The sequence below is a fragment of the Bison bison genome, unplaced genomic scaffold (assembly GCF_000754665.1).
Source record: "Bison bison bison isolate TAMUID 2011002044 unplaced genomic scaffold, Bison_UMD1.0 scf7180017864048, whole genome shotgun sequence".
NCBI classification, from domain to species: domain Eukaryota; kingdom Metazoa; phylum Chordata; class Mammalia; order Artiodactyla; family Bovidae; genus Bison; species Bison bison.
This window is the reverse complement of record NW_011494620.1, coordinates 6906217-6928174: the sequence shown is the minus strand read 5'-3', so window position 1 is coordinate 6928174 and position 21958 is coordinate 6906217. Positions and strand designations below refer to the sequence as shown.

The 21958-nt window shown below is 35.0% G+C and overlaps 1 protein-coding gene across 1 annotated transcript in view; it reads right to left on the bottom strand.

Annotated features, from left to right (window-relative positions):
- KPNA3 (karyopherin alpha 3 (importin alpha 4)) overlaps window positions 1-21958 on the bottom strand; it is a 48113-nt gene that overhangs the window by 4592 nt on the left and 21563 nt on the right. Inside the window, exons 2-14 of the mRNA XM_010835681.1 lie at window positions 21174-21263; window positions 20954-20983; window positions 20813-20865; window positions 20597-20692; window positions 17615-17700; window positions 16658-16744; window positions 16130-16299; window positions 14953-14997; window positions 5442-5573; window positions 4394-4522; window positions 1157-1261; window positions 987-1058; window positions 665-827 (exon numbers count right to left, since the gene is read on the bottom strand). Coding sequence (XP_010833983.1) covers window positions 665-827; window positions 987-1058; window positions 1157-1261; window positions 4394-4522; window positions 5442-5573; window positions 14953-14997; window positions 16130-16299; window positions 16658-16744; window positions 17615-17700; window positions 20597-20692; window positions 20813-20865; window positions 20954-20983; window positions 21174-21263 — 1258 coding nt within the window. The remainder of the gene's footprint in view (window positions 1-664; window positions 828-986; window positions 1059-1156; window positions 1262-4393; window positions 4523-5441; window positions 5574-14952; window positions 14998-16129; window positions 16300-16657; window positions 16745-17614; window positions 17701-20596; window positions 20693-20812; window positions 20866-20953; window positions 20984-21173; window positions 21264-21958) is intronic.

Here is a 21958-nt window from a genome sequence, read left to right as displayed (position 1 = left end):
CATGCATTGAACTTGCACTGGTCATCTGTTTCACATATGGTAATATACATGTTTCAATACTGTCTCTCAAATAATCCCACCCTCGCCTTCTCCCACATAGTCCAAGTCTGTTCTTTACATCTGTGTCTCTTTTGCTGCCTTGCATATAGCATCGTCATTACCAGCTTTCTAAATTCTATATATATGCATTAATAAGACATCTTAAAAACAAAATGAAAAGTGAATTAATAGTAGTACAGTATGAAGATCTGGCTTTTAACTATGCTCCTACCACAAACTACTTCTCTGACCATGGACAAGACTCCTTAACATCTCTAGGATATTTTCTTCTTGTTATTAAGAAAACACTTTCTGTCTGAATATTCAGTGATGCTATCACATTTGTTTTCACTTAATCTTATGCAACATGACTTCAAGAGGAGTAACTGTGTTTCCTAAAAAGCACTGTAAAACTCTAAGAAGGTTATGGAGTGACTTTCACAATCAGCTGTGTTCTGGAAAATCTTCCTGGATTACTAACATAGCAAATAAAGAACAGCAACATCCTCAGACGATATTAATAGCAATGTATCCTAGCACTTTTCTTTCAAATTAACTGTCTTTAAAGGAACTAATGTTTCAGAGTTGCACAGTTCAACTGTTTTTCTTTAATCAACCCTCTTACCTCCACATTCTTCTATTATTTCAGCTATTGTGCTTGCTTCATCACCAGCCATTATCAGAATGTTTTTCAGACCATCTAGGACCACCTGAACAACTTGAGAATCTTTTACTGACAATAAATTACAGAATGGTGGTATTACATTCTGCTGTACAAGGTATTCAACCTAGACAACAAAAGAGAAGAGATACTCTTATTTATATAATTACCTCTTCCTCCAAAGGAATACAGGACAGGGCTTATAAACAATCAGAAACTCCTGAACACAAGAGAGTAGTGCACTTCCCAGTATTAACAATCATAAGATTTTTTTTTCCAGACTCACTTGATCTTTTCTGCCACTTATCGTCAAGTTGCTAATAGCCCAAGCAGCTTCCTTTTGTGTTCCAAAGTCCCCCTAAAGATTTAAAAAGAAATGCTGAAATGAATTTTTTGCTCAAAAAGTCTTGGTTATAACATATTAACAGACATAATGAACTCATAACAATGACTGACCTTGGCAAGCTGATGAATAATCATAGGAATTAATCCAGCATCTATTACAGCTTGAACTTGTTGCTGGTTGCCTGCTGTAATGTTGGAAAGGAACCACACTGCTTCCTATAATTAAATAAAATACAAGGCACCTTTATTTGAAAAACTGTATCTTTAATGTGCTTATGCTCTTACTTTAATGTGGTTTACATACACAATAACAAAACCATCTCAGTTACAATAAGGCAAATGCATCTAAAGGTGATTAGGCAATACAGTATCTTCCATTTTAAACCTATTAGGAAACTTTTAAGCAGAATACCTTGGCCCATTTACCTAGCATAACCTTCAATAATACAGATGCTTAGGACTATACCCTAAGCACTGTTTCAGGCAGTGGTGACATGGCAGTGAATAAAACAGACAATAAATCTTTACGCAAGGACCTCACATTTTTGCTTCATGAGCTCCCTCTCAATAGTGATCCCCAACTTTTTTGGCACCAGGGACCAGTTTTGTAGAACACAACTTTCCCACAGACAGGGGTGGCAACTGGGATGATTCAGGGGCATTGTATTTATTGAGCACCACCACCTCAGATCAAGAGGCAATAAATTCTCATAAGGAGTTCACATCCTAGATCTCTCGCATGCACAGTTCACAGCTGGGTACAAGCTCCAAGAATCTAAGGCCACTACTCTTCTGATAGGAGGTGGAGCTCAGACGGTAAGGAAAGCAATGGGGAGCAGCTGTAAATACAGATGAAGCTTTGCTCGCTTGCCCACTGCTCACCTCCTGCTATGCAGCCCCAATTTCAAACAGGCCAGGGACTGGTACTAGTCCTTGGCTCAGAGGCTGGGGATCCCTGCTCTAAAAGACAAATGACAGAAATAAATAGAAGATAGAATTTCCTCATACTTTGTTAAAACTACTTCTAAGAAAGACGAATTGCTTTACTGTAAAAATACTTATTTGCAAAATATATTAGAACTTAAGTCTCTACCTAGTCTAAGAATGATCTATATGACAAATTTTATTGTAACCTTAGAGCTTTATGTCATGAACAAACAGGTTTATTTCTAAGTTTAGTGTTAAAGTACTATCTTCTTCTTCCTCTACAACTGAAAGATTATAGGAGAGCCCCCACAGGCCTAGTAATTACAATTAAGCACTTTCATCACCACAGCCTGGTTCAATCCCTGGTCAGGGAACTCAGATCCCACGAGCCCTGGCACACGGCCTAAATAATAAATAAAGAAAAAGACTGTACACTTTTTTGCCATCCAATTGTGGTGAGATATCAATAACTGGTTAACTGGTGTTTTAGAGTACAAGGGTGTTTCACTACACTATTTTTGCAAATTTCTTGCACATTTGAAAATTTTCAAACTAAAAGGTTGAGGGGGAAAAAAAACCAAGTTGTTAACTTACACCTCCAAAGAACTATGATGTAACCAACATGCAAATAACACAAACACTCAAGGTGGAAAACTTCTGCAACAACTGCCTCCTTGCTGAAGCTGAGGAGATATCTATCTATAGAAACCCTTTTCCTTTCCCCTATGATACCTTCACTCAGAGTATATCAGATCCCAGGCCAGAACCTCTCTACCTACTCCTGTCCAGTTTCCTCACTTCTCAGCCTTGCTTCCCATTACAGAATACTAATACATTCAGCTGTAAAAATCACGTATTATTTGCCTGGAGTCTAAAAGACTCTGGCTTCTTTCCCTTCATTGGAACAAGTTGAAAGTGAAAGTGTTAGTTACTCAGTCGTGTCCGACTCTGCGATCCCATCGACTGTAGCCCACCAGGCTCCTCTGTCCATGGGATTCTCCAGGCAAGAATCCTGGAGTGGGTAGCCATTCTTCAGAAGATCCCTTCTTCAGGGGATCTTCCCGACCCAGGGATCAAACCCAGGTCTTCAGTATTGCAGACAGACTCTTTATCACCTTAGCCACCAGGGAAGCTCATTGGAACAAAAGCACCTACAAAATGTGATTTCTGACTACACACTTTTCTATAAAAATTCAACTATCAAATTTTAGTTAAGGAACTATATAAATAGAAGTTTTGTTAGTCTGAGGAATGGTGGCATTTCAGGCAGATACTACATGTAAATCAAAACAAGCAGGATGGCTACAATAATAATTAAAAAAAGGAATTGGAGGGATTTTCCTCATGGTCCAGGGGCTAAGACTCCCTGCCCTCCCAATGCAGGGGGCCTGGATTTGACCCCTGGTCAGGGAACTAGATTTCACATGCCACAATGAACAATCCCGCATGCTCTAATGAAGACTGAAGATCCCACCTGCTGCAACTAAGACCTGGCATAGTCAAATAAATAAATAAATAAACTATATATATATAAAACAAGACTAGAACCTTCCTAACACTGCTTACAGGAATGTAAAATGGTGCAACTGCTATGGAAAGAAGCTTGACGGCTCTTCAACAAGCTAAACATGCAATTACCATATGACTGGACAATTCTACTCATAAAGATATACACGCAAAGGAACTGAAAGCAAGGACTCAAACCAATGTTCACAGCAGTATCATTATTCACAAGAGCCAAAAGGTAGAAACAATCCAAAAGTGTACATCCACAAATGAATGTATAAACAAAATACGGTATATAGGTACAATGCAGTATCTATTCAGCAATAAAAAGGAATGAAGTTTTGATACAAGCTCCAACATGGATGAATGTTGAAAACATGCAATGTGAAATAAGCTAGACAAGAAGACTAAAGTACTTCAGCACATGTTTAACAGTAAGTTTATATTGTAAGCTTAAAATCTTAAAAAAACAAAAACCAAACAGAAAACAATTTTAATGATCCTTTAATTTAGGCACTGTAGTTTTACATTCAGTCTAATTTTGTAGGGAAATTAAATTATGATCTATTTGTTTATAAAAAACACCAGCAAAAGAAAAAGATAATAGCCACCCAATGGAAAATTTCATATGTTCTTTCCACCTAGTGGCTACTAATTTGTTGATCATTGCTACTGCTCAATATACTGAAATAAAAACACTGGTTAAAATGAAAATAACTTTATTCTGTGATGATCATGGCAGCACTTACAGCAGGCAATTAAGAACTGAAAGGAAATAACTGCAGAGGTGATGTGAAATTAACCAGAGTGGTTTGAAGAGAATCACAAATGAAAAGCGATCGAAACAAGAAGGTAGTTAAAAATGAGATATACAAAGAGAAAGAAATGCATTGATGGGGCTGTTCTATGCCTTACCTTATTTATCTTCTCTTTTGGGTGTGATAAGAGGTTTGGGAAGTGTGAGAGGACATCGCAGTTGAGAACAACCTGGGTCTGTTCGTCTGTACCTGTCACTATGTTGCCAACCGCTCTGAGTGCTGCTGTCTGGGTGGGGATAAAATATTTTCCATAAATTTGTTTATGATGAAACTGATTCTATGTTTTTTATAATCCTGAGAAAACGTAAAAATGCAAGCGGTGAATGATTAAAACTTACTGCATACTTACACAAAGCATTTTATAGAACTGAGAAGCAATTCTGAATTTTAAACAACAGTTTTGTGAAAACTGGAATTATATAGGAAAAATTATGTGAAAAATTGTTGGAGAAAAGATTAAAATAAAAAAATGTAAAGGTCCATTTTTTTCATAGCTATTTTTATCTATTAGTAAACTGGCACCACAGAAAGATTTTAATAAAGGCCTGGAATGGGTACAGATTTCTATCTAAAGTCATTTTGGCAGAAGTGGGATGAACAGATCTATCAGTGATGTGATGAGAAATTAGAGAGAGAGAGAAAGAGAAAGAAATGCAGTTATCCAGAGAAAAGAAAATAAACCTTGAACTAAATGAGTGGCTCTAGATATAAGGAGAAGCCAGATGTGAAAGCTATATAGTAAGGACTGACAGGTTTTGAAATGGAGCGGAGACAAGAGGAAGAATACCAAGGTTCCTAGCTTGGACTATGCTGTCCATTAATAGGGGATATATGAAGAGGAGTGGGTTTGTGGGAGAAGACGGTATGTTCATTTTTGCCTGCTTGAAATAATAACAATATTACTGAAGGAGGTTCTTGGCAGTTATGTCTAAGGACTCAAAGACAATTGGCTATATGAGTCTGAAACTCAGCAAAGAATCTGGATGAGATAAAGATTTAGAAATCAACAAAATCAGATTCAGTAAAATAGCAGAAGAAATACTGAAGAAATGTGCATACAGATAGAACTGAAACCTGACTGTATAAGTTAACTGGTTACAGAAAGTACAAATTTTATACAAGTAAGAAAAATACTTAACACTTACTTGAACTTTCACTTCCTGGTGGCTCAGAAGGGGCACGAGGAACGGCACAACCCCTGAATCAATAACCATCTGTATCTGTTCATTACCTCCATCTGTCAGGTAAGACAGTGCCCAAACAGTGTCCACGAGAATCTGCAGGAAATAAAAAAGAATGGCCACTTAATGTATTTGTTTGAATACTTAAGATACATAACACACTTAGGAGACGGTGACATAAAAAGTAATTAAATTTTGTTTTAGCTTGGTAGCAAAAATATCTGCTAAGCTGATACAAGGTAAAACTTTCTCAATGGCTACCTCAGGTCACTCTTCACAAAAATGAGGCACAGAAGTCCGGGCCAACTTCTACCCCAACTTCCACATCTATATATTAAGTAGATAAAAACAGGCAGAAAAGGAATTCTTCCTGCTCCCACAAACTGAATACCCAATAATCATAAGGAAATACTTTATATACAGAATGAAACCAGTATGCCATGCTGCTTCAAGTCTAGAAGAGCCCCCAAAGATCATTTATCCATGTTAGTAGTTTTCAAACACGTTTAACAATGTAATTTTTCAGACTATTAAACAGATAAATGACTTGGCATTTTAACTTTAGGGGAAAAAAGTTAATTATTTGCAAATCTCTTGAAAAATGTCCCAGCAGAAGAGCACACAGTATAAACCATACACTACACTCATCTAAGTTTGCAAATAATAAACAAAAACCAGGCTCAGGTTTGTTGACTCATTCAAAGTCAGAGAGCTTATAAGTAGTTTTCCTTGGTGTCTTGACAGAGGAATGTAAGCACAGGTCTGATCTCATGTGAAATCCAGAGATGTTTCCTATTATAAGACATTTGTTGCTCTAAAATAAATACTGCCGTCTCAATTCAAATCTCTCCATGCATCCTTCAAAAAAATATACTATTTAATAAGGGCATGTAAAACCACACATAGCCCACACCTTCAACATTACTAGGAGTCTGAGAATGCTACAAATGTCAAATTACCTGTAAGAAGAGAAAAAAATGAATTCTGTCCTTTGTCTGGACCTCCCGTCTTAAGCTTATGTGAGACTTCAGAGAAGAGGAGAGGGGAGTGAAGAGCTTACAGTAACATATCCTTTGCTACTCCACATTAGTGGGACAGAGACCATGTGGCTCAAAAAAGCCTACAATATTTACTACCAGTTCTTTACAGAAAAATCTGCTGACACCCTTACCAGAGGATGAGCTTCTTTCAACTAAGAAATAAGTGAAGAAATATTTCACTGTAGATCAAAGATGAACACAAATGGGAAGATAAGAGTGGAAGAATACTTTTTAAATGATATATGTTTCAGAAAAATAGAAATATTGCAACTTCAAAAATGAGAGGACAGAAGGTATGCCCGAGAGTTGTATCCATCTACCATCCTACCCCCACAAGGAAGACCTCCTTACTGGAGGGTATGAAAAGATGCTGTGTGGAGCAGAGCTTGTCTACTCCTCAGTCTGGCATTAATAGGTAGCAAGATTTAAATAGAAATCAGAGTCTCATAACAACACCCAAAATGTGGGCTACAGCTGAAAATAACTCATCATACCAAGAACCAGGATCATTTAAACTGCAAAGGGAAAAGGTGGTCAACAGATGCCAATACTGAGATGACGCAGATGTTGGAACTATCTGACAAGAATTTCAAAGTAACTGTCATAAAAATTCTTTACCAAGCAATTGTGAACACATTAAGTATAGAAAATCTCAGCAAATAAAAAGGAGACATAAGGAAGAACCAAATGGATTTTAAGATTAACAAACTCAATCATCAAAATTTAAAACTCATTGGAAGTAGAAGAGAAAGAGAAAAAAAAAATCAACTAACTCAAAGACAGATCAATATAAATCATCCATGGGGGGAAGGGGAAGATGGCAAAGAATGAAGAGAGCTTTAGGAACATGAAGGATGATTAACAAAAGATGTAGAGTTTCAGAAAGAGGTGAAAAAGTATCTGAAGAAATAATGACAGAAAACTTCCCAAACTGGGCAAAAGCCACAAACCTAGATTCAAAAATGGGAGAATGAGGTGAGAGAAAAGTGAAAGTAGAATAAGCCAGTCACTTATTCTATGGGTAAAGACAGGAGTCAAAAAATACCACTGAAACTTGTCAAACCAGATAGAAAAAAAAAAAGGGGGGGGGGACTTATAAAAGGTTTAAGTATAAAGGTAACATTGCGAGAAAAACAAACTTTCCTAAATACCAAAAGAAATTTTTAAAAGAGAGAAGAACACTAAGTAGAAAATAAAACACAGAAATTATAACTCAAAGTTTAACAGGACAGAGTTGAAACCAAACATCAACAGCCTTAACTCACCTGCAACAAGAAAAAGATTTTCAAACTGGATCCTAAACAAAACCCAATTCTATACTGTATACAAGAGACACACCTAAGTCATTCAGAAAGGCTAAAAATAAAGGGACAAGCAAAGGCACACCAAGTAAATTATAAGAAAGCTGAGACTACAAGCCTATTAGCTGACCAGTATAATTCATTCTACAAATCATTACAAAGAATAAAAAAGGCTACTTTATAAAGCTAAAAATCCTACCATTTACAATGAAGATATAACTGTTAAAGACATCTATTTACCAAATAACCCTATAAATATCACTATAAAGGTGAAACTAAAAAGATGCAAGAAAACATAAAAATATACTGATGAAAGACCTTACACTGTTGTCAGTATGAGGTCAAGTAGACAAAAAAATGAGGATACAGATTTTATAAATATATACTGAAATTCAAACCTTGATAATAGGTAATATAACATGCAGACAGGGCACAAAAAAATCAGGTTCAAAGTAAACATCAATTACATAAAGCAGAAATACTATAAGATTATTACAAGGCAATAAAATTAGATATTAATAAATATGAAATACTGTATGGAAATTTAAGAGTCTTACTCTTGGATTAAAAAATACAAAAAAATTTTCTAGAATATTATAATGAAAATACCATATATCAGAAGCTACGGGATTTATGTAAAGCAGTGTTCAAAGGCAAGTTCACAGCCTTAAAAATGTATATGACAGAACTTAAAAAGAATGAAAATCAATTTCAAAAAGCTAGAAAAAGAACAGAGTAAACCAAAAGAAAGCAAAAAGAAACAACAAAAACAATAGTAGAAAGAAATGAAGTAAAGAACAGGAAAAACCACAGATCTAATTAAAACACTGGAATCCTGATTCTTTGACAAAACTTTGAAAAGTCCTTGTTAACTTAATTAGAGAAAGTGGTGGAGGGAGCACAAATGTACAAAATAAGAAATGATGAAGAAAATAACCCTGAACAGTAAATTAAACCCCTCAAAAAAATCTTACAATTATTCTGCATACTTACATACAAGCAGAGTTGAAAACTGAGAAGAAATGAATAATTTCCTAGGACAACAGCTTACAAAAAACTGACCACAGCAGAGACAAGAGAACTTAAACCAATTTCAATAGCGAGAGAAAATTATCAAGGAACTAATCCCACAAAGTATCCAGACCCAAAAGGCTTCAACAGAAAAAGCTACCAAGTCTGCAAAGATCAGACAGACCCTAGGCTGAGCACAGAAAATAAATGAAGAATAATGTTTTTTAAATGTGGTAAAAATATAATAATGAAGACACCATTAAAAAAGCTGTGGACCAATATCATTCAGGTAAATAGTGATATAAAAATTCTGAATAAAATATTAGTGAACAGGAGCTCATACTACCTTAAGAAAATAATATATGATAATCAAGTGGAATTATTCAAGGAAAGCAAGGATGATTCAATTTTAGGAACATCTATCTATGTCGTATTAATAGATATAAACAGAAAATCATATAATCATCTCCATAGACACTGAAAAATTCCAACACTCATTTCTGAGGTCAACACTCAAAATGGGATTTTACGGACATTTCCTTAACATGATAAAACATTGTAACCGAGGAATAAAAATCTAAATCAACAAAAGGAATGGCTGATAAATTTGACTATATAAAAAGAAAAAATCTGCATGGCAAAATATATCAAAGACAAAGGACAAATTAGGAAAATATTTGAAATATATATCAAAAGTAAAGAGCTAACGTCCTTAAAACATAAAGAGCTCTTATACGCTAAGAAAAAGAGGCGAAAAATTTGATTAAAAATGAGCAATAAAAGATAAACAGGCTATTTGAAAAGATGCAAAAATGGCTCTTCAACAAAATCAAGTTCAACTTCACTTATAGAAAGTGAAACACATACTAAAAATGAAATACTGTTTCTCACAGATTGACAAAAATTTAAAATGTGACAGTACATTCTATGGGCAAGGCTAAGGAGAAAGTCACTTTTATGTATTTCTGCTGAGAATGCAAATGGCACCGCCTTATGCAGGGTATTTGGTAGTGCATAACAAAAATTACAGTGCATTCACTCTCTCATCTAGCTATCCTGCTTCTAGGAATTTACCCTGAAATACACCTCCAGCAACATGAAAATACATAAGATTAATCCCTGCTACATTATTCATATTTGCAAAATTCAAGAAATGGACTAACTGCCTACCCCAAGTAGGATATTTGAATTAACCTTAGCCACAAAATGGAATACTGTGCATAAAAATACTGGTTGCCTTGGCCTGTGATGTTTTAGGAGGTTGCTAAAGGAAATCTAACTTTGCTCCCTCCATTATAGCTCCCTTCTATTAGCAGAAAATCGTTTTTTTACCTAATACACAGTAGCTTAGAAAAATGAAATATTTAAGTTTTCTAAGCTGAAATCAATTCAAGGTTTTTGGTGGGATCTCATGACAACATTCAGAGGCTAGTGGGAGAAAGTAAGCTACGGCTAGGTCTCAGGTCCCCTGAAACTGCAGACTCTTCTGGTCACCCTTTTTCTTTTTGATAATATATTGGACCTTCAATGAAAATCTCATTTTTAAAATGCTTTAAAAATTTTAATTCACAGCACATGATTATTAGACTATTCAAATTTCTTTGTTCTCAGCAGTTTGCTTTCCTTACCTACGTAAGCAGACTAACAGCTGCTTTAATATTTGTAATTGTAACTTTCATTGCCTTTTCCCATCTGAACTGCTTCTGCTATTCTACAACTCCTCCATCTAATATTCTCCCCCCCGCCACCTGCCCATTTTCTAGATTTCTATGGTTAAATGCCTGGCTTTTACAGTCACTAACAGTCAATGACTATACTCTTTTCCTTTCAGCTAGTAATCAGATTAATCATGTGTCAATGAAGTCTTCAGCATTCCTGAGGTATTTTAATTATTTTTAAAGACCTTTTTTGTACAGTTCTATGTATACTTGCCACCTCTTTTTAATCTCTTCTGCTTCTATTAGGTCCTTGCTGTTTCTGTCCTTTATCATTCCTATCTTTGCATGAAATGTTCCCTTGGTATTCCAGTTTTCTTGAAGATATCTCTAGTCTTTCCCATTCTATTGTTTTCCTCCATTTCTTTGCTTTGTTCACTTCAGAAAGCTTTCTTATCCCTCCTTGCTAGTCTTTGGAACTCTGCATTCAGCGGGGTATATCTTGCCCCTTCTCCTTTGCCTTTTGCTTCTCTTCTTTTCTCAGCTATCTGTAAGGCCTCCTCAGATGACCATTTTGCTTTGTTGCATTTTTTTTTCTTGGAAATGGTTTTGATCACCACCTCCTGTACAATGTTATGAACCTCTGTCCACAGTTCTTCAGGCACTCTATCAGATCTAATCCCTTATATCTATTTGTCACTTCCACTGTATAATCATAAGGGGTCTGATTTAGGCCATGCCTGAATGGTATAGTGGTTTTTCCCTACTTTCTTCAAATTAAGTCTGAATTTTGCAATAAGGAGCTAATGATCTAAGCCACAGTCAGCTTCTGGTCTTGTTTTTGATGACTGTACAGAGCTTCACCCTTTAATAAACTAGTAAATATAACTGTTTACCTAAGTTCTTTTAACTGCTCTAGCAAATTAATAGAACCCAAGGAGGGGGTCTTGGTTCTATTCATTAAACCTCCAATTTAAAGCTGGCTGGTCAGAAGCACCGGTCTGACTTTGTGACTGGCAACTGAAGTGTGCCTGTGGGTTAGGGGAAGAGGTGGCCACCACGTGGGACTGAGTCCTTGACCTGTGAGATCTGACACTATCTCTGGTTAGTGCTGGAACTGAATTAAATTGTAGGATATCCAGTGGATTGCAGATACTCACTTGGTGTTGTGGGGAATCTCCCCCCAAATCCCTACTGCAACATATCTGGCGACCAGAAGTATGAGAAGTGAAGTGTTCTGTGTTGCAGTAAAGGAGAGACATAGGAGACAGACCCACAGGGAAGAGCTGGGGTTTTTTCCTACACAGGAGGGAAAGGACAGTTTTCCCTAAACAAATCTGTATTCTTTTGCTATAAATTATAAGCATGAGTGTAAAAGCTTTTCAATGATTCCTTCTAGCAAATCACTGAACTTGAAGGTGGTCTCAGGGACCCCTGACATATGATCAGGTGTCACTACCCATCATGTCTCAGCATATAACCAATCTGCCACAACTGACTGATTTCATTTGTACCAGCAGCAAAGCAAGGTAGATCTGTATCAAATGTTAGGTAACACTCAAAATTGTCTGGACATATCAAACCATGGATGAGTAACTTCAGAAAGGACAATGCTTTTTGAAAACCAAATGCTGCAGAATCACTGCAACTGCACGCTGACTTTAAGAAGAACAATAACTAGAAAGAAAATGAACACAGATTGACCTGAATCAGTCCAGATTTCTTCTTTAGTTCTCAGAGTCAGTACGTAGTTCTTCTAATGTCATATAAGCATATTAATGTCCATAAGCCACCTAGTTCTCCCTACACCCCAACACAGCTTCTCCAGCAGTCTCACAAATGACAGTCTCACAAATGAAGTCTTTATTTTAATGCTATTCTTTTACTTTTTCACTTCTCCTCTTTGATTCTTTCCTCTTGAAGTTCTACTCACTTTATCTTTCCTACCCATTACCACTTTGGGTTCATATCTTCATCAAGTCCCTCAAACCTACCATGATAGCAAAATAGGCCAGGTTATGTTCAAACCTGCCCTATTCCACATCCTCCTTATCGCTTTCAAAGTGTCTGACTATAACAGACACGAACCTATCACTCCTCTATTTGAAAATCTTACTTACTCTGCACTGATTACAAGAGAAGTCCAAACTCCCTAACACAAGATACGAAACTCTGTAATTTAAGCAAATGTTTCGGTTTATTAACCACCTGGATTCTCCACATCCTCATGTATTCTCTTTAATTCTTAATATAGTTCCTCTGGTACCTGAAACAACTTTTTCAACTTGACAAAATCCTTCTCATCCTAGTTGTACGACTACACACAAATTAGTTAGCCTTTTTTTTTTTTAACCGTATTTGTAACATGAAGACAATTTTAGTAACCAATCACGATTTTTCTAAGGAATAAATTAATATATGAAAAAGTGCTAAAAAACAGTGCCTGGCACACTTAAAACCCTTAATAAATGCTATCTTTTTTCACCTCTAACAACACTTCTACCACCATCCTTCTCCTTATAATGCTTATTTCAAAAGTTACTTTCTCAGTGAAGCTTTCCGGTTGCCAGAAAGAACATGTGCTTTGATAATTCATTTTGGTGATTTCTCTGTTTTCTTTTCTTGTTTGTTTGCACACATATTGTATCCTTATGTGATCATGGTACAAAACAGCATAGGCCTTGACTCGGCTTTAATTCTCAGCCATGGCTTTTATTCATCGTATGACCCTTACGTTATTTTACTTTACTGAGTTTCAATTTCCTTACTAGTTCTTTACTAGTAAAATAAGAGAACAAAATTTATCTCATAAGGGTGCTGGTAAGATCAAAGGAGATTACAGAAATAGATTTAGTACAGCAAGCAACTGACAAAAGCCCATTTCGTTCACTCTTTTTACCTGCTGCTAATGCTGACATCTTAGAGGGCAGAGTCTCTATGTCTTCTTCATTTTTGTGCCTACAATTCTTTGCACAATTCTGCCTAAGTGAGACAATCTATTTTGTTAAACTCGATAAATATACTTAAAACTAGAGAACTTCATTACTTTAATACCTCTAGCTTTCAAATAAACAAGACCAATAGGTGGTGGAAGCTTTTATTCACCTACAATCAATTCCCTAATGTCCTGGAGGGAAGTCTTGGTGGAAACATCAGGTATCTTGCTTATTTTCCTTTTAATTTTGGCTTTCAGAAAGCTTAGGACTAAGTTTAGCATTCAGTAACAACAAATACACTTTAAAAAATAATTTTACCTCCTCCTCCTTTCTTCTAAGGTATTTATTATCTTATGTCTATTGCTAAGTCACTTTTATATCCATTTTGAAATCAGGACAGTATATAACTAAACAGGATTCACTTAATTGTTATGACAGTTCAGGCTAACACTTCACAAATAAAAAGTTACTTCAGTTACCTTTAAAAGATTCCTTCCTAAAAAAAAAAAAAGATTCCTTCCTAAGAACTTAAAGTCCTAAAATTAACTAGGGAAATGTGTGGTTCAGTACGTATATAGGAACTATATATTGCTTCTTGAGAAATGTTAACAAAGATGTATTTTCTTCATCTCAATGATAAATCACACATAATTCTGACACCCACACACATAAATATTATGTGTAAACAAAGATACACAAAAACACAAACATACAAATGGGAAGAGATCTTAACTGAAATATTAGAAGCCAAATTCACGCTGGATGAACATTAGAGTCAGTTCTGAATTCTCTAAAATTTATCCATTGTTTTACTTTGTGGAAGAATTGACATTCAGCCTTGCTACAATCAGGAGAATTCTCAGACTGCCTGAAACAAACTATGCCAGAATATATACAGTAAGTGCTTAACTAAACCTCATATAATGAACAAATAATCTAAAGATACCTTTGCATTTAAAGCGATACTTGATATTCTTCAATACTGTAGCTCAAAAGGTTATAGCCTAGGATTTAGTATGGTTTCATAGGAAGTAAACAAGATCTGTCATCAGAAGATCTCAGTTTTAAATATCGACACTGACCCTTATAAGCTCCGCAACTTTGAATAAGTCACTTAACCTTTCCCTGAGGCTGTTTCTTATTCTTTAAAAATGGGGATAATAATATCTAGACTACCAATTACAAAAATCAAATAAAAAAATTTTTTAAGTATGAAGGAGCTTTATAAAGCTTTTACCACTTTATAAATATTGATACTTAAAATACTATTATGATATAAATAACTAAATTAACTACATATGTGATAATTTCTCCAATGTTAGTATTTTTGTTATCTGAATGATTTAAGATATAAACTCAGTTTAACCTTAATCCTATTTCTGAAAACAGAACATACATTTCTTCCACATACACTGTGGAAGCTTGACAAATTATTAGGATATATGGTGACACTTATTAAAAGCATAAGAATAAATAACCCTTTCAGTCTCATTAAGAACCAAATTCCAAAACTAAGGTTCTGCTTTACTTACATTTATATCTGTATGGTATATAAGGACACATAAAGCTGGTAAAATCTGAGGAAAGAAAACAAATGATAAGTAACTCTAGAGTGGACGAAAATGTCTTTGCAAAAACAAGTAACTGTTGACTTTTTTAAAAAGCAGTAAATACTATTTGAGGGCAAGAAAAACAACATTAAGTTTTTTGAATCTCTATTAGGAAAACTAAAATACAATAAATTCAACCTGAAACACCAAAAAATATTTCAAATGTTTAATTAAAATAATCAAGTTAAGTCTGACAGAGACTAATGTACCTTAAAGGAAAAACATTTGTTTTCAATAACATTCTTTATGACATATGTCTACTAGAAACAGTGGAGATGCGAGTATATAGTTATTTTTAAAAAGCCATTCTTAAAACTGATCTCACTGTCCCACTTACCTGTTTAAAACTAAGATTTTATTTAATGAACTACTTGAGTCAAATTGAAGTTTTTGACCTCAGATTTAGTCAAGAAAAGTATGCCCAGTATAAAGTCTGTTGAATGCAGACATTTCAAATCTCTTCTTTAAATCTGTGAGGGAGTGGGGGGAATTACTAAGTACCCTTTCCATACGGGCAAGAGGAGGCAGAAGATGGTGAATGATGCTAATCATAAGGATTACAGATTCACAGTCAACATTTCTCTATACAGTCAAGTGATTAAAGGTTACATAGGATTTTATAAAACTTAAAATACTCAGATCCATTTACAAATCAGATGTAAAGAGCAAAGATTTTACTCTGCTTTAATTAGCAGATTTAACACAGCAATTTAACTCTAGAACATTTGCATATAAGTTTTATCAGCAGCCATCCCTTATTTTTTAGTGTTAAATCAACAACTCAATGTAGTTTTATCAGCAGCCATCCCTTATTTTTTAGTGTTAAATCAACAACTCAATGTAGTAATAAAACTGAGATTTTATTTTCTTCTTTTGTAGTTTTCTGCTTGAATTTATGGTTTCTTAAATTAAGGTGGACTGTATTTGGTCAGGTGCCACAAGTCTCACAGAAGTCAAAAATTAAGTTATGATACATTACTTAAATATCTCATACCTGCAATGAAATCAGTATATGCGTTATTTCATTCCCTGTACATGAAAACCTAAAGCATAAACATAGGGAAAATATACCATCTGGCCTTTGCAATTCTTCATTTACCTCCTGAACTGTCTCCATAGGCGGTGGGGGGTCCTTATTCCTGCAGAGATTGACAATGACCCATGTGACGTTCCGAAGGAAGGTGATGGGAATGGAGGGATTGATGAAGGACAGAAGAGGTTTGACAACTCCCAGTGATATGACATAATCTCTACATTGAGGACCATCACCTACAGAAATGAAAATTGTATTTAAAAAAAAATTACATTCAGGATGAGAAAGTCTGAAATGTATGCAATGGCTCATGTTGGGACACTGATGTTCTATGTTTCCTCACCATCAGTCAAGGGCATCAACTGTTGCTAATTCTCCAGATTTTGATTTGGGGAACACAAATTTAACCTACCAGTCCTGGATAACAAATTGCATATCCATCTAAAGAGATACAATCTTAAGTTAATATTTATGAAGCAAGAAGATAGTCAACCCACATTACAATTAGAGGAAACATAGTATGTAATGGCCAATGTAGGAAAAAGTTAATTAAGATACTTAATTGGAGTGTTTTCAAACCTAATTTCAACTTACCTATAATGTTTCCCAAAGCCCATACTGCTTGTTCACAAACATTCTGATGTGGTGAATGGAGAAGTCTTAGAAAAAGAGGTACGGCATCTATAAGAAAGAAAAACTAACATTTATACTGCAAAATGTTGAAGAGTTCACAGGTTTCAGCCTAAATAAGTTGATGAAATATACACAGAGTTTGGTACACTAGAGTTGCTCAATTATAGTTCAGTGAATGAATAAATGTAGCAAATACCTTTACCCTAAATATGCTACATTTTACTGTTTCCCCTAGTCTCAAGCAACAGACTTATTGACAGTACCTAGAACTGCGATTATATTAAATGAAAACAACAGCATGATGCTTTTCCTGCAATTCATTAAAAAAAGGCTTCTACCTTAGAATACTTTAGTCAATATGATTCCAATTGTTGATATGGGATTAAAGAACTGATTATACCCATATCAAGCCTACCTTATATTTCAAGATAATTTATCATTATACTTCTTACTCTACACATAATTTATGAACTAACTCAAATTCCAAAAGACTGGTATCATATTCATTTCAGGTGAGAACTAAGTATAAGGCAGATCACTTTTTCCTAAAATTTCAGTATGTTGTATACTACCTCTAGGATTTTTAGCTGTATCTCTGCACGACCTGTATTATTGAATGTTTAAATTAAAATTGACTCAAACTTTTAACAGCTTTACTGAGATATAATTTATCTGTTTAAGTGTATAATTCAAAGGTTCTTAAGAGTTTATACAGAGTTGTGTAGTCATCACCACAATCTAATTTGACAACATTTCTACTGCCCCCAAAAGAAATCCCATACCCAGAAAATCCTCTTACCTTCTCCCCCAGCCCTAAGCAACCATTTACTCTGTTCTCTGTCTCTACAGATTTTCCTGTTCAGCACATTTCATACAAATGACAGAAGGTCCAGCAAGTAAATAAATTAATTTACTTACTAGACTGTACAACAGCTTGAGTCTGTGCAGAGGTTCCTGATGCTATATTAGTTAATGCCCATGCAGCTTCAAACTGTAATGAAGGACTGTAAAAAACAAAAAAAAAAATCTTTAGACACATAACTACCATTTAAGACCCACAGATTACATGGTTATCTCCTTTACCTTGTCCTTGAATTTCGCCTCATTACGTCCAACTGCCTGTTGAATATCTTCCACTTGAATGTCTCATTTGCTCTCAAAGTCAGTCAATATAAACTCACTTCTTCAGGTTCATTGGTATTGCAACATTTAGCCAGTCATTATTTTCCTTGACCCCTTTCTCTCCCACAGATATCTAACCAATATGTCATATCAATTTTACCTCTTAAATATTTTTTATATTTATAGTGACATCCAAAATATCACTGTGGTAGCTGAAGCCCTCATCATCTCATTTGAATCACTGCCACAACCTCTAGACAGGTCTTAAAGCTCTGACTCCACTACATCACCTGCTTCACATACCAGTGATATTACAAGGCTACATAATTTTGCTGAAAGGATAAGATCATTATAACCCGGAATGGTGATGGAAGACTTCACAAAGAAAGTGAAAACTGAACTAGGTTTTCCAAGAGTGATAAAGAAAGAAAGGCACTGACAACTGGAAATACAAATAAAACCACCATGGCTGGGATGATCATGATGCGTGCAGGTGACAACATAGAGACCACGAGAGCTGAAGCCAAGAAGGTACGCAACGCTGTGACACGGGGTAGAACTGCAAGGGCAAGTCACAATGTGGTGTGTGTGGAGCGGGACTCAAATCTCAGGCTTCAGGACTTAGAATTCATTCTACAGACATACCAAGCGTAGAGTGCTACTGAAAAGTGAAGTAAAGAAAACAATGTTGAAGTCCATGAAGAAGAGATAAAAACGGTCAAAGGCTGATGGAGGAAAAATCTGTTAAGAAGAAATTATCTATGTTAAGTTAGGGTAGATAGCTGAAAAACATCATTTCTTTTCAAACAGAATGCCAAGGTGGGAGGAGGTGGGAATGGGCAAAAACCAAGGAAAGCCAAAGGTTAGGAACTTAGAAGAAACTCTATAAATATCAAAGAAACAGAGTGAGGTTGTTAATATCAAAAGATTAGAGAGATTAGAGAAGGAAAAGGTTTTAAGAAGAAAAAATGTCAGTGATAATAGCAAGCAGTGAGGTTAAAAAGATGGAACAGACCAGACAATGAAGTAGCAGACAAGAACTATCAATACATGATGAACTTTGGCAAAAGGCAAGAAATAAGAGGGTATCAAAGTTGAGGAGAAATAAAGGAATAAGATCAAAGATGATGAGATAGTTTATGTTGTTTCAGACTGGAAGGAGAAAGAGTTATTAAACTAGGACAGATGTTTTGGCAAAATACTGACAATGAGGGCCTGAAATGAGAAAACAGAAAGATGTAGAAAATACAATTACAAAGCTAGGGAAAGTCTTCTAAGATATAATTTAAAAAGAGAGAGATAAGATAGAGAAAATAAGTAATAAAATGAGCGCAGTAAGTAAACAATAAAAAACATTTATTATATGCTTGGTATTATGTGGTATTTTGTATATATTATTTTCATTCCTTGCAACCACCTACATTTTATAGATTAGGTACCTAAGCATCAAATGCTATTTGGGTTTAGGTCAGCCGCAAACCCTAGATTTAAACCAAGGTCTATTCGGCTCCAGTCTCAGTCTTTTATATTATGACACAATTTCCCATAACAAATCGATTAAGTCAGACTGAAACCATTGAAAATTTTCTATTTTTACCTTCAGTGGTAGTTACACATGTCTGTATATATTTCAGCATACTCTTCTGTTATATATACAAGCTACATTTCACAGACACACCCATACAAATGAGCCCATGACAAAGACAAAAATGCAAAATAAATAAATAAATGGAAAAGAAAAGAAGAAAAAAGAAAAGCAGCTCGAGCCAAAAAGAAAGGGGGCCCTAAAGGTAGAGGCAATTTTTTTTTTTAATAACTAAAATAAAACTTATTTTTGCTTAAATAAATCTTATAGAAAATATATATGATAGTATTTAAAAAGTGTTAAGGGCTTTTGGAGAGATGGTTGTGGCACGTAATAGAAAAAGAATGAACTATTTTAAAATAATAAAAACTCTTAGTGGAAACATTTATAATGCTACTATTTTAATCTAGTCACCTGAAAATCTCATAGACAATATTTAGCAAAATACCCCCAAGTTTTAGTCTAAATGCTCCTTAAAAGAAAAATGAGCCTCTGTTTCAATGTATTTTGGGGTTCAGACTTACATTCTACCCAGTTAACTCAAACTGATGAGGTTTAAGATCTAGCACACCAAGATCTCTCCAAACACTAGTAGAAATGGGGCCAGTACCTCAAAACACACCAAGTGGTGTTTTTCTCTTTCTATTTTGGGAAATTATAATCTGCCCTCTTATTTTTAATTTACCACAAATAAAAACCATGATGATAGACAACTAATCATGGCTGGAGTTCTGTTAAAGACTTCACAGAGTATCAGGGGATCAGCTGGAATATTCCCAGGGAAAGAAAGAGCTACTCAGTTCTGGAAACCATTCATGTTGACTCAAGTCATGAGGTTAATCTATATATAGACTCATAAGCAAAGAATGACTCAAACACTATTTGGGTTGTTTTAAAACATTACTGACGAAAAAGCCAACTAACAAAGGAAGACTATAAATGTTTGAGACAATTTAGAACAGACAATAAACAGACGTTAAAATTTTCCTAGAAAATACACACACATACTTCATAAACTAAAAAGAAAAGCACTTAGGTCTGCAGAGTATTATCACAGTATTTAGAAAATTACATTAAAATACATGACAAATGAAAAATGTGATAAGGCAAACCCCAATGGAACCCATTAGTTTAATAATCCCAAATTTTCAGTTGGCTGAAAAAAGTGAACAGGGAGTCAAATCGATACTTACTTATCATCCCTTTCTAGACATTTCACTAGAATTGGTAAAATCCCAGATTTTATTAGGTCATCAATTGGTGGATTTCTGTCACTGGATAAAAGCTTTCTAGAAAAAGAAGTATGAGAAATTAACTGCTATAACTTTCAAACTATGAACAAAAGTAACAATGTACTACTTGTAGACCAGGTGTGACATAATTCTCTCTCCGGACAAATTCATCCTTACCTTGCAGCCTGGACAGCACTCAACTGGACCACTGGGTTATCACTTGTGGCATTCTGCAACACCAAGTGTAAATTTCAGAAATTTAAAAACAAAATCAATTTCAAAATACTTCAAAAAGAGAATATTAAAATAATAACATACCTGCAATATAGCTTCTAGTGTTACATTTTGCTTAAAAAGAAAAAAAGATAGTTCAGCACAGAGTTTAATAGCAAAATTACATTAATTAATGTATTTACTGAAGTTAAAGAGTCAATATACCCTAATTATCATTGTAAAATTAGTCTTAAGATTGAGAATAAAGTTCTCTAGTTATTATAAAAACTACTTTTACAACACCTTATAAGCAACGTTAACTTACTGCTTTAAAATCAGCATCAACATCTGAATCTTCTAAACTTTCCTCTTGGGGAACATTTCTTTTTTTCAGTAAGTGTTCATCTCTTTTGTTCTGAAAGACAACCAATAAAATAGTTAAGTTCTAAAGGCTGCTGCTAATGAAAACATCATTAAAATTGTTTCAACTTTATCAGCCAACTGTGAAATAAACACTAAATCTCTTTATAAGGATAATATGGATGAATTCCAGTTGAGCTATTTCAAATCCTGAAAGATGATGCAGTGAAAGTGCTGCATTCAATATGCCAGCAAATTTGGAAAACTCAGCAGTGGCCACAGGACTGGAAAAGGTCAGTTTTCATTCCAATCCCAAAGAAAGGCAATGCCAAAGAATGCTCAAACTACCGCACAATTGCACTCATCTCACACGCTAGTAAAGTAATGCTCAAAATCCTCCAAGCCAGGCTTCAGCAATACTTGAACCGTGAACTTTCGTGTTCAAGCTGGTTTTAGAAAAGGTAGAGGAACCACAGATCAAATTGCCAACATCTGCTGGATCATCAAAAAAGCAAGAGAGTTCCAGAAAAACATCTATTTCTGCTTTACTGACTATGCCAAGGCCTTTGACTGTATGGATCACAATACACTGTGGAAAATTCTGAAAGAGATGGGAATACCAGACCACCTGACCTGCCTCTTGAGAAACCTGTATGCAGGTCAGGAAGCAACAGTTAGAACTGGACATGGAACAACAGACTGGTTCCAAATAGGAAAAAGAGTACGTCAAGGCTATATACTGTCACCCTG